Source organism: Ipomoea nil, unplaced genomic scaffold, assembly GCF_001879475.1.
Source record: "Ipomoea nil cultivar Tokyo-kokei standard unplaced genomic scaffold, Asagao_1.1 scaffold1353, whole genome shotgun sequence".
Taxonomy (NCBI): Eukaryota; Viridiplantae; Streptophyta; class Magnoliopsida; order Solanales; family Convolvulaceae; genus Ipomoea; species Ipomoea nil.
In genome coordinates this window covers 348,312-360,361 of record NW_017617781.1, presented here as the reverse complement: position 1 = coordinate 360,361, position 12,050 = coordinate 348,312, and the positions used below count along the sequence as shown (strand labels likewise).

Here is a 12,050-nt window from a genome sequence, read left to right as displayed (position 1 = left end):
ATATAAATATCGAAAATTATGAACATATAGTCCTATTACATGTTTACAAACCTAATATTGTTGATTCATAATTTTTAAACTATGCAATTGCGAAAAGAGAAACGCCGTTACCTACAAATGAAAAACATTTTTTTATAAAAAATTACAACGACATCGTTTTCATTGTTTGAAACTGTGCCCACCTTACAAGGCCAGCACGATTCCACAACATAATTTGCCCCTAGTTGGCCTGCAAAAAAACATACAAAAACCAATAATATTTTGATGTTGCGATCTCAAGAGGATTCTCAGAATATTAGGGGTATTATTGTCATACACAAAACTTCGCGTACTGTAAAATTCCCCCCTTACTGATTGTCATTTTCCATGCTGTGCTCAGAAGCACTACCCAAAACCCTAATCGGACCGCTATTTTTTGCTCTCACTTTACATTTTCCAGATTTTTCTTTTGAATCTTGTTTTCATTTGTTTGATTTTTGTTAAATTCTGCTGATAGTTGTGTTTGTGTTATGGTGAAGCTAGGGCTTGCTGTCTCCACACGTTTCTTGTAACTGTGGAAACTGACATCTGTGATCACAGCTATTCCAGCATTGAACCAAATCCTTACCAGTAAGATTCTTCCTCGAAAACTTTCAGGATTGCGTTTACTTTTCATTTTCCTTTCAACCCGTGATCCGTGTTGGCGCTAAGCTGTGTAATGTTGGGTGTCATTTTCATTCTCTCTACAGAAACGGTTAACAGGCGAATCAACGTGTAATTAATTGTTGTGTGTATGTTTGGATTTCATTACTTTGCTGATTTGAAGTTATAGTCATTCTATATAGTGTTCACCAGAAATTTGTAATACATCAAAGAAATGCAGCTATAAAAAAACAAATAACCACCAGAGAAAGAAGATTAAAGAAGAGTGGACAAGAAATATGAAATTCTGAGAATAACCCAGGGAGGGTTTGTTATATCAAAATTCATGCCCAAATTCCTGAACCAGGGTCACTTCTCCTTAACAGCTGGGCATAGAACAATTCTGACAGCCAATGAATGTGCCCAGTAAGGAAGGCACAGAAAATGATTGAATTACAAAAAAGAAACTAGATACATATCGTTCTTAGTCATCCGAATTCCACCTACCCATGATTGTCTTCAGCCGTGTGCATTTTTCCTGATACACTATTGTATGAATGAAATATTTCTTTTCCAATACTAAATCACTTTAGATCCTTTCCCCAGATTAGGGTTTGACTTCTGATATAATTCCATAAATTTTAGTTCAGTTCAAAGGAACTACAGTTATTCTGGTTGTATTCCTAACAAAAGGACTAGAAAATCTGTATGTTAATGTTATAGATTAACAGTTCTTGTAGTCATGTTAGATGGGGAGAGGATTAAAACTTGGTTTTCCCTTTTTGAGGTACTAGCCTACTAGGCAAATACCCTCTTTTGGACCTACTTGGGTAATATTTTCCCTTGGAAGTGTTGGGCATATGTTACCTGAACTAAGTCAACTAACTTGGGATTTTAATGGATTGATATGGTTGGGATGAGCTTGAAAAGATTAATAAAGGTATAATAGTTATTTGCTAATCATTTTCTATGTTCTCTGTAATGCTACTCACACTGACATGAATTTCAGTGGAAAATGGGTAACAACTATATTCTTTTATCCTTTGCATTAAATTATTTAATGTTCTAAAGTAGATTTATTACTCCTAGTAAGAGAATATTTATTCCTGAGCTTTCAGTCTTTCACTGCCAAATGTGCTATACTGCTAAGTACTTTACTTTGTTACTGCCCTAAATCTATTCTATGGTGCTTTAAATTTCCTTTAAGTGATCTTTAATATCTCATAGACTTTCTTTGGTTTGCTAGTTTCAGATTGTCTGATTTCTGTCTTTTTGTCTTGTATATATAAGGTCAATTTTAAGTGTGGATTTTGGACAAACAAATGTCATCCCCATATCCTATTCTGGACAGTCGACCGATTGATCAGTGGAAAGTCACAGAGCTAAAGGAAGAGCTTAAGAGACGCAAGTTAACAACAAAAGGGCTGAAGGAAGATTTGGTGAAGCGGTTGGATGAAGCACTTCGCAGTGAGCAGGAAAGTGAACAGGGAAACACTGGCGATGGTTTTGACTCTGCCCCCGAGTCTAAAGTTGAATCTGAAAAAGAAAAGACTGAGTTATTTGATGCTAACAAGGAGAAGGATGCTCCTGCTGCTTGTGATTCAATAGGTGATAAAGTGGAAAGTGAAGTGCATAAAGTTGATCTTGGTGACAACAGAACGCCATCTGATGATGGTAAAGTTGTTGAAGGAGAACAAGTTCATTCAATTGGTGTAGAAGTGGGGCAACTTAGTAATGTGGAAACTAATGTTGTGGTTGGCGAGACTGTGGATTCAGTGATGGATTTGGATGGGCAGGAGTCACAAAATCATGGAATACAGAATGAAGGGGATTCAAAAACAGAGCTCCAAAATCCTGGTTCAGAGTCTTCCGACGTGAATGCCAAAATTGTTTCACCTAAGCGAAATAATCAGGTATCTGAGGTCAGCCCTGTTTTGGAATCTCATGTAAACTCTGGTACTGTTTCTACTGATATCTCAATTAGTGAAAAAATAGAAATAAAGAATAATGTGATTACTGATGTTAAGCCTGAGGTGGTGCATCTATCATCCAGCAATGTTGTTCCTGGCGGTGAATCTCATCCAATGGATGTTGAAGAGCCACTTGACAACAAGTTATCTGTGGAGCAAGGCAGCATTGACCAAATTAATGACAATAGAGATTCAGGTTCATCTGAAAAGTTGCATTCAGGGAAAAAGTCTGCTGATGATTCCATGGAGGCAAATGTGTCTGAGAGTAAACAGATTGATTCTAAGATGGATACTGAGAAAAATGGAGATAATGTGGAAGCAGTGAACAGAAAGGTGGTAGATCCTGATGTTGTCAGGAATCATATAACTGCGGATGTGAAAGCTGCTTCTATTGAAAACAAAAGTGACCCAGCTGTGCAATCTGTGAAAAGGAAGGCCAATGGTAATTTTTTTTTTACTGAATTGTTATGTTTTATTTTGTTTGTCCACTTCTGGGATAAGCTGTCATGCATTCTTTAATATGTTTGTCATTGTTTTTATAATTATCTGCACTACATTATTCTAGAAAAGTGGGAAATCCTCTTTTTCAAGAAGCTCCAGAGTTGAGACTTCTTGAAAAAGACTTTTTGAAGAAGCTCAAGTTGGGCTAAACAGGCTCTAGGTGTTTGGATGCTAAAACGTGATAGAATTCATTGCAAGTTTAGGAAATTAGTACCTTACACAAACATAAAAGCTTCCTTGCCTCGAGAATTCTGGCAGCAGATACTTGCACTTAATGACATGTTTGTGCATGCAGTCTTCAATAAAATGCGTAGTTGTGAAATTCAATTCCTGGATTATTTAAAAGTTCAAACATATATCTGTGTTTGAAATTTTGTTGTGTTGAGAGCCATGGGAACATATTGTGTTCATATGTCCTTTCCACATACCACCCAGCCCTATGGTTTTCTTGTCTGTGGGTCAGGGAATATGGTCCACAACAGTCAAGGTGTTTTTGCATCTTGAAATTGAATACATTTCTGAAGCGAGTTCTCACACTTGTGGTTTATCTACAAAAAGTGCTGATCTGGTATCATTCTCCTTTGTCAAAAATGTGTAATTAATAGACTGATGTTGCAGATGAAGAAGCAGTGGTTAGCAAAGGTACTGTGAAGAGGCAGCGTAGATGGAATTCAGAAAATCTCGAAATTCCACAGAATCAGAGTGGAACCATCATTGCTTCTACTACACCTACAAATGCATCCCATCCTACTTTCAAACGCAGTTTGTCTATGTCTAATTCGATGGCTAGTGAAGAATTAACAAAGGAACGTGTGGGTAAGTTGCCTCCTTCCATATTGGTATTGCATTCTTCTCTGGATGTGGTGTACTATAACAGCATTGAACACTGTTACCACATGGCTTATGGCAGTTCCACCATCACCCAAACCTGCTACAAATTCTCTCAGAATTGATCGTTTTTTGCGTCCTTTTACCTTGAAAGCTGTGCAAGAACTACTCGGTAAAACTGGTACCGTCACAAGTTTCTGGATGGATAACATCAAAACCCACTGCTATGTGTCGGTAAGCCAATATTTCTCACCTCTCTTCAGATTCCGTGATAAGGTTATATGACATAAATATTAATTATATGGGAACTGGATTTAAAATTATGATAAATCTGGTCTGGATGTGTGGAGGACTTCCTTGTTTAAGAATGGTATAGTCATGAGTCTTGATTCGGATAGTTTCCATGAGATCGAACTGGTGAAGAATTTAATTTGTATTTTACATTGTGTCTGCAGTATTCATCTGTTGAAGAAGCTAATGAAACTAGAAATGCTTTGTACAACTTGCAATGGCCTTCAAATGGGGGACGGCTACTGGTAGCTGAGTTTGTTGATCCCCTGGAAGTTAAAATGCATGTTGAGGGTCCTCCTCAATCTCCTGTGACTCCTGTAACTCCTGTAAGCATGGGCCCTACAGCTGCTGCCCCACCAGCTATGCAAACACAGCCTTCTTTGAGGCAACAGATTCAGAAAAAGCAGCTTCCACCTCCTCCAACTCTCCCACCACCGCCACCATTGTGTTATCCACCCCCAGTGAAAGAGAGGCATACTCTTCCACCACCACCTCCACTTCCTGCAAAAGTTGACCCTCCAATTGTCACATTGGATGATCTTTTTAGGAAGACCAGAGCAACACCTCGTGTTTACTACCTTCCATTGTCTGATGAACAAGTTGAAGCAAAGCTCAAGGCACAGGGGAAGGATACTAAGCAGTAGGGATTAGGCTATATAACTCATGCCAAAGCTCCTTCTATTTCTAATGGATTGGTCATTACGTAAGATAATGGTAAGAAAGTGTCATATAATTGCATCTTTGCAGGTATGCAGGTCTTGCATATAGGAATTTTCAGTTATGGTGCAGGAGAAGCTGGTTCGTTGAGGTTTTTGTGGTTTTTCGAAGACCATTTTGGTTTGAAACTGAATTAGATTTTGCATCCCCAGTGGGGCATCCTTATCCTGTCCTCTGCTCTGCTTGTATACCAAAGCAAAGTTCCAAGTTTAAACTTCCATGGTTAGAATCTAAAGTCCTGGTGAATGGAAGGCATTTATGGATCTCATTTAGGCTGGAACTTCCATGTAGTTCGGAATGTAGCATTTTGAAAATGGACATAAATTCTTGTTTGCAACCTCTTATCTTCACTGCTGAAGTTGTAGTGCTTTTTGTGTTTACATGCTGTGTTTATAAGGTGATGTTATATGATCATTAATCATGAAACCCTTTAGAACCAGGAGAAACATGCATAGCACGCTTCCTTATTAACATTTCAGTAGTTAATTAGGTGCACATCCTTGTTAGTCAATGTGCCTGATAACATTACTATGCAGTATGCACCCTTGTTATTCATTGTGTTTACTTAGAAATATTACTATGTGCCTTTACACTCATATTTGGACTATTTATGTGATGCGTTTGACTAATACAGTTTAGTATTATGATGAGGCTTATATATATATATATATATATATATATAAGCCTCATCATAATACTAAACTACTATACATATATATATATATGTATGTATGTATATGTACATAAAATGTTTTGTTCAACAGAATTTGTTGTTTTCTGCAGATAGAAATTGCATGTATATATCAATTAATCTTTATATGGATGTTGCATAAATTTTGTTCACCTATATATCAATTAATCTTTATATGTATATAAAATGTTTTGTTCACTAAAAACGTCGGTTTGAGCGAAAGAACCCATTAAAAAACACGGAAAAATAGCTAATCGGTAGCCTAAATGACAGCCTTGGCAGCCGGCCTCCTAGAACGGCGATTTTGCCGAAATTCTAGGTAGTTGGTCACTGCCTAGCGCCTAGACTTCGATTGATCGGTGTCTATGCATGATTTTTGCAACATTGCTAGAGAAAATTACACTTTTGGTCTTACAACTATAGAGGTCTTGTTAATTTTAGTATTTGACTTTAAAAACTAACAATTTAGTCCCGTAACTATGCAATTTTTAGCACATTTGGTCCTCCCGGTCAAATTACCGGTCAAATGTCGCCGGAAAAATGTAAATTATTTTAAATTATTTAATCAGGAGGGCAAATTGGTCATTTCATGTCATTTCTTCTTTCTGCTCCCTTCTTCTTCGTTGTTCTTCGTCCCTCTTGCAGACACGACCGGAAAAAGAAAAAAAAAAGGGAGGTAGAAGTCGAAGCCGGCGAAGAAGTTGAGCCTGAAGGCGATCGGCATTCCGACGAGGTTGAAGCGGTCAATTTAAGTTGTAACCCTACAACAAACTCAACTCTAAGCTACAAGACAACAAAAACAGAGGTGGCATACGATGAATTCTCCGCCGCAGATCACGTTGAAATCTCCGCCTGGTTGATATCACAGCAAAAACAGTCATGGCTGCAGCTGCGTGTGCACCGCTGCACCTTAAACTCATACATCCTAAAATGATCCGAGGAATAACGATCACCATCTTCATCCTCATCCTCAACATTATTGTACGGCAAAAACTTCTGAAACAACCTACCTTCAAGCTTCGTCGGAGAATCCAAGTTTGAAGGAACATCTTCAGTAACTCAATGGCCGAACACTGTTTTCTATAACTATCAGAAAGGAGTTTTAAGATACGTCCCAATTTACAAATATGGCAACTCAGCAATTGAGTCCGAACTTCTGAAGAAGCTTCAAATCCAATATTTGCTAGTAACTTAGCTACTACTTTTTCTGACAGTTTTGATGCTTGCTTTGCACCAAGAACTTTCCTACTCCCCTCAAACCCATTCTTTCCACGGCTTTGATTTCCTCCTTGTTCCATGCTAAGGTACTCAGGTCTGATGCCAAGCCTCTCAATCATAATAAGACTCTTTGTCGTTATCGGAGGACGGGGAATTGCGAAGGCGAGCCGGAGCAGAAAGAAGAAGAAATGACAGGAAATGACCAATTTGCCCTCCGCATTAAATAATTTAAAATAGTTTAAATTTCCGGCGACATTTGACCGGTAATTTGGCCGGGAGGACTAAATGTGTTAAAAATTGCATAGTTACAGGACTAAATTGTTAGTTTTTAAAGTCAAATACTGAAATTAACAATACCCCTATAGTCATAGGACCAAAAGTGTAATTTCTCAACATTGCTATAAACAGAAAGTTTCAAAGAAATATTTATTTGAATATACTGTCTACTTTTATGCAAGTAATCTTGTACTCTAGCACCAGTACATGACAAAGAATTATGAGCTGATTTCGGCACTCATTGGGGCTGAGAAGTACAACCAGTTGTTGATAAAGAATCATAACGCATGTCAGATTAGTTCTGTACTTGTGCCTGAAGCACATGATATTATCAGTTGAGCAATTTTAGAAGGGGCCAAGGTTGAGGTTGAGGTCGCGGACGGAGTTACTGTGGATGTGGTATAAATATAGAGGAGTTCCAAGCACATAATAAGAATCAGAGTGATCAAAATGATCAAGGATGACCAAGCTCATTGAGGCAAAAAAAAAAAAAAAAAATCCTAGCCAGAAGCAAGTTTGTTATCAATGTGGGTGTGAAGGGCACTGGTCCCTACATGCAGCACACCAAAACATTTGGTCGTTGAAGAATGAGTCTCATCTTGCTTATTCTTGTTTGCCTAAAGCAAATATTGCGATAAATGATGATAATGTAGGATTCTCCTTGCCTTGGTCACATTTTCTCATAAAGCACTAGTGTTTTAAGTTTCCGAACTTTTTGATCAGAAAATGTCCTGAGCAGTTAACTGTCACTATTCGAGTTAACGTTTTGACCTTAGCACTTGCAACCTTTCGATTTTGAATAGTTGTCCTTACTATTCGAGTTACTTCTCAAATCCCCTTCTATTCGAAAGGTAAGCCATTCCACCATTCGGCCTTTGCAACCTTTCGATTTTGAAGTCTTATATTCTTCGACTCTTCAACTCAAACTCTTATGATTTTCAATCCTCCGAAGCTCAGTCTCTAGCAATCCAAAATGTAACCATTCGGTTTATCATTTGGACTATTCAAATTGAGAAAACGAGTTCCTAAGTCTAAGAAATAAAGTAAATTGCGGACTAAAATTCATAACTCTTGGTATCGTCAAAATCTAATTTATACTTGTTCCTAACAATTTTTCTTTCATAAAATGCGATTCCCCCAGCACTCTAATTCGACCCGCCAAGGGGTTATTGAGAATCGTACCACTTCCACCTACCTTCCTGGGCCTCACTCCCTCTACTCCCCTAAATCCAATTTGTTTCTCCTTTCGAGGGCGTGACTCGAGGTCGCTACTACTTTGAGGATTTGGGGGTCCCATTCATCGATCGCTCCAAGCTTACTGTTGGCGAGCTCGATTTCATGAGGGAGGTCCCTCAGCCGAGGTCGTCTCCGCTGACCGATGATTCATTGTTGACTCCCATAGGGCAGCTTCATTGGGATCCAATACCAGTCGGTCTGCTACGACTTCCGTGTGCCTCTACATCTTTTCTCTCCCTCTTTTTCAAATACTTTGGGGTGGTACCCGGTCAATTGGTCCCCAACTCTCACTTACTAGTGACCTACTATCTTACCATTTGTTAGTCCCTTGGAGTCGCTCAGACCATCACCATCTTTAACCAACTCTTTAAGGAGACCCGCGTAGGTAACACTACCCTTGGCTACCTCTAAATCTCTCAATGGGGTGGGCCGAATACTGGTTGTCTTGGAATCCTCCCACAAGAAGTGGAATGAGATGGTTTTCTTCGTCCAACCGATTGCTTCTCGATCCCTTTGACTTTCCCTTCAACTAGAGGAGGTCATACTTCCGCCTCTCCAAAATGTCTCTCTGTGAGGAAGAGACAACAAATGTGGTCACTCTCTTACTCGACCTAGGCTTCGTTAAGGCTAGCTCTTAGTCTCGGTTGCATGCACTTAAGAGGGCTGATTTTCTCCCAATGGCGTCGCGACCACATGTTGATTGTCTCTTGCTCCACATTCCCGACTGACCAGCAAAGCCGACTATCCTTACTTCAACGATTTTCTCTAATGTTGTTCCTTTTGCTTCTGGTAAAGATAACATCGAGGAGTCATCCGAAGATGAGCCTAAGGGGGAAGATATTCTAATCAGCTACCACTCTCCTACTCGCTTGCCAGTCCATCCAACAGTCCTCCCGACCCTCCTAAAGAGATGTTCGATCACTGAGTGCTCTTCTAAGCCAAATACAAGGGCAAGGTCGCGACAGACGGTGAAGGCAAGGGCCCAACATCTATTAAATCCACCTAACGGGTCTGCGATTGCCTCCGCTGCCGATGCTGAGAAGAAGAAGGCCACCGACTGTGGCGCTCGCCACTGGCTCCAAACGTTAGGGGTGTTAGCGAACAGAGCTTTCGGTAAACAACTCGTGTTTGTGTTGGTAAGCGTTCGTTTATTAAGATAAACGAACATTAACAAACAAAATTTAGAGCTCGGTTTATAATCGAACATAGTTTGAACAGTTGTAAGCTCGTTTGCTAAGAGATCATGAACACGTTCGTTTGTGTTCATTTAATAATCTTCGCGAACAAGCTTGTTTAGTGTTCGTTTATAATGTCCGTGAACAAGCTCATTTGTGTTCGTTTAATATTTGTTTGTATTCTCTTTGTAGTTGTGTTTCTTGTTTAGTTATTTTTCATGAACATATATTATTTCTTGTTCACGAACGAATTGTGATCATGAACATGTTCTTATGTTTGGTGATTAAGCATTCACGAACGTGTTTATGAACGTGAACGAACATGTTCGTGAACGTGTTTGTTAATGTTAACGAACATGTTTGTGAATGTGTTCGTTAATGTTAATGAACACGTTTGTTAACATGTTCGTGAACGTTAACAAACGCTAATGAACGCTTAACAAACGAACACGAACAGGATTTTCAAAAACCTTAACAAACGAACACGGACACAAACACTCCAAAATTCTTAACAAACGAACACGAACAACCTCCGTTCGTTTACGTTCGGTTCGTTAACAGCCCTACCAAACGTTATTCTAACCCTATAGCTGCCACCCTGGCTTACCAAAAAGATTAATCTCAATCCGGAGGTCAACTCCGAGGATTCCATCACCAAATGCAAGTTTCTATAAAGCTGCAGAGGTTGAATAGCTGTTGGAGTCTACCTCCTATCATGGCTGCTTCGTAAGTTTTCCCCCATCTTTCAGGGTCCCTGCTATTAACTAACCATGCATGTTTAGCTAACATTTTCCTTTGTAGTTCCTCATGTGCGCATTGAAAGTAAAAGGTTATTTTCTAGACTCGAAAGTCATTTTGGTTGAGCGTGCTGAGTAGAACAAGTTGGCGGACAACCAGAATCTCCATATAGGCTAGTTGGAGTCCACTTTAGAGGCCGAGAGGAAGAATGCAGAGGAATGCATAGAAGTTAATGTTGATGGTGACTGATTCTCGCCAGGCGGCCCTAGATGACTACAAGAAGTTGGCTGACTTTCGGGAGGACGCAATGGTTAAGACTTGGAAGAACCTGGCAAAGTTGGCCAAGGAGTGGTTGGGCACTAGGCCCGGGTTGAGGCACCTAGCCAAGCTCGAAGATGAGGACTATCACTCAAGCATGCAAGACATGCAGGGGGGAGATTTACAAAGTACTTAAGGCAAATGACCCTTCTTTCACTCCCAGGATTGACTTCTTTCCATAGGAGTTGGGCGATTTTGTAGTTGGGCCCATGCCAGCTACCTTCGCTATCCACCAAGGGCTGATGACACTGAAGGAGTCACCTCAGGAGATGCAACTGCTGATATTGAGATCTCAATGGACTATGCATATCTGGACTCAATTGCCAACCTTGCAGCTCTGGCTAGAATGGATCATGCTCAAGTTCTAAGCGTGCCTGACCTCGAGCAAACTGCTGCCTAGACAATCAACTCGGATGAGGAGGAAGAAAACCAATTTGGTGGTCTGTAGCTCGACTGCACTCGTCGCGGGGCTACCAGTTCCGCTCCACCCATTGGACCAATGGAGGGTGGGGTGTTTGGCACCCCTCTCCCCGAGGCCTGACCGCCGACTGATCACTCTTTGAACTTTTTACTTTTATCCCCTCCCCCCTACTATAATAGATGTAGGATTGTTTTGAATTTTAATGAAAACTTTCCTTTCCCTTTTGTCACTTTATTAGTCGGCTTCCTTAACCTACAAGTTTTGAGTGACCGCAACCAGTCGCCTTGGGACGACTGAGCCTTTTCACAATGGGCGTTGCTGATCGGCCGACCCTTAAGACATTGGGAAAGTCACTTGGTCCACCCAGGCTGTAGCCTCAACAGGCCACTCTAGAGTTTAAATTTATAACAACGCTAATGTGACAACCCAAAATATTAATCCCAAATTTCTATTTTATAAAGTTTCGAAATAAAATTATTTTATTTCTACGATGATTTTTTTCCTAAAATTTTGAGCCAACAGTCTATTCGAGACGAACTCGTATTTATTCTTATCAGTTTTCTATCCTAAGTGAATTAATTTTTGAGCCCAAGTATGTTTAATCTAGTCCAAATGTTTTGTTTGGGCCCAATGATTTGATTGAGCCCAAATTTATTTCAAGCCCAACCCATTTATAAATAGAAACCCTACCTACTTATATGTATCTATTTAATCTATTATAAATAATATATGTATGTTTTACGTATGAGCTCAGCAAAACCACCAAACAACCCCTCTGTCTCTCCCTCTCTATTTCCGGCGAGACAGCCGCTCACCACCTGTAACACCTCACTTTTCTAACTCATAATTACAACTCTAAACAATCATTAACATCACTAAGCAGCAGAAAAAAATAAAAGATAATTAGTGGGAGTGTCACTGCCACAACCACCACTTCGTGGTGATTGCACAGGCTAAATGGGTAAAACTAGAAATAAGATAAAAGTCTGACATCCAAATAAAATACTGGAAATGTAAGGGGGAAAAACGTCACCCCAAATAGTCTACAT

The 12,050-nt window shown here is 39.7% G+C and overlaps 1 protein-coding gene across 1 annotated transcript; it reads left to right on the top strand.

Annotated features, from left to right (window-relative positions):
• Window positions 1-310: 310 nt before the first annotated feature.
• On the top strand, window positions 311-5,439 carry LOC109185733 (formin-like protein 5). Its single transcript, XM_019335687.1, has 6 exons — window positions 311-609; window positions 1,912-3,033; window positions 3,711-3,908; window positions 4,003-4,154; window positions 4,376-4,851; window positions 4,959-5,439. Exons 2-6 carry the CDS (start codon window positions 1,944-1,946, stop codon window positions 5,344-5,346), a joined length of 2,304 nt encoding a protein of 767 aa, XP_019191232.1. The 5' UTR covers window positions 311-609; window positions 1,912-1,943; the 3' UTR covers window positions 5,347-5,439.
• Window positions 5,440-12,050: the final 6,611 nt, after the last annotated feature.

Coding starts and splice junctions, on each gene's coding strand:
- LOC109185733 (XM_019335687.1), top strand. CDS start 1,944: ATGTCATCCCCATATCCTATTCTGGACAGTCGACCGATTGATCAGTGG. Junction 3,034..3,710: donor TGTGAAAAGGAAGGCCAATG/GTAATTTTTTTT, acceptor CTGATGTTGCAG/ATGAAGAAGCAGTGGTTAGC. Junction 3,909..4,002: donor ATTAACAAAGGAACGTGTGG/GTAAGTTGCCTC, acceptor GGCTTATGGCAG/TTCCACCATCACCCAAACCT.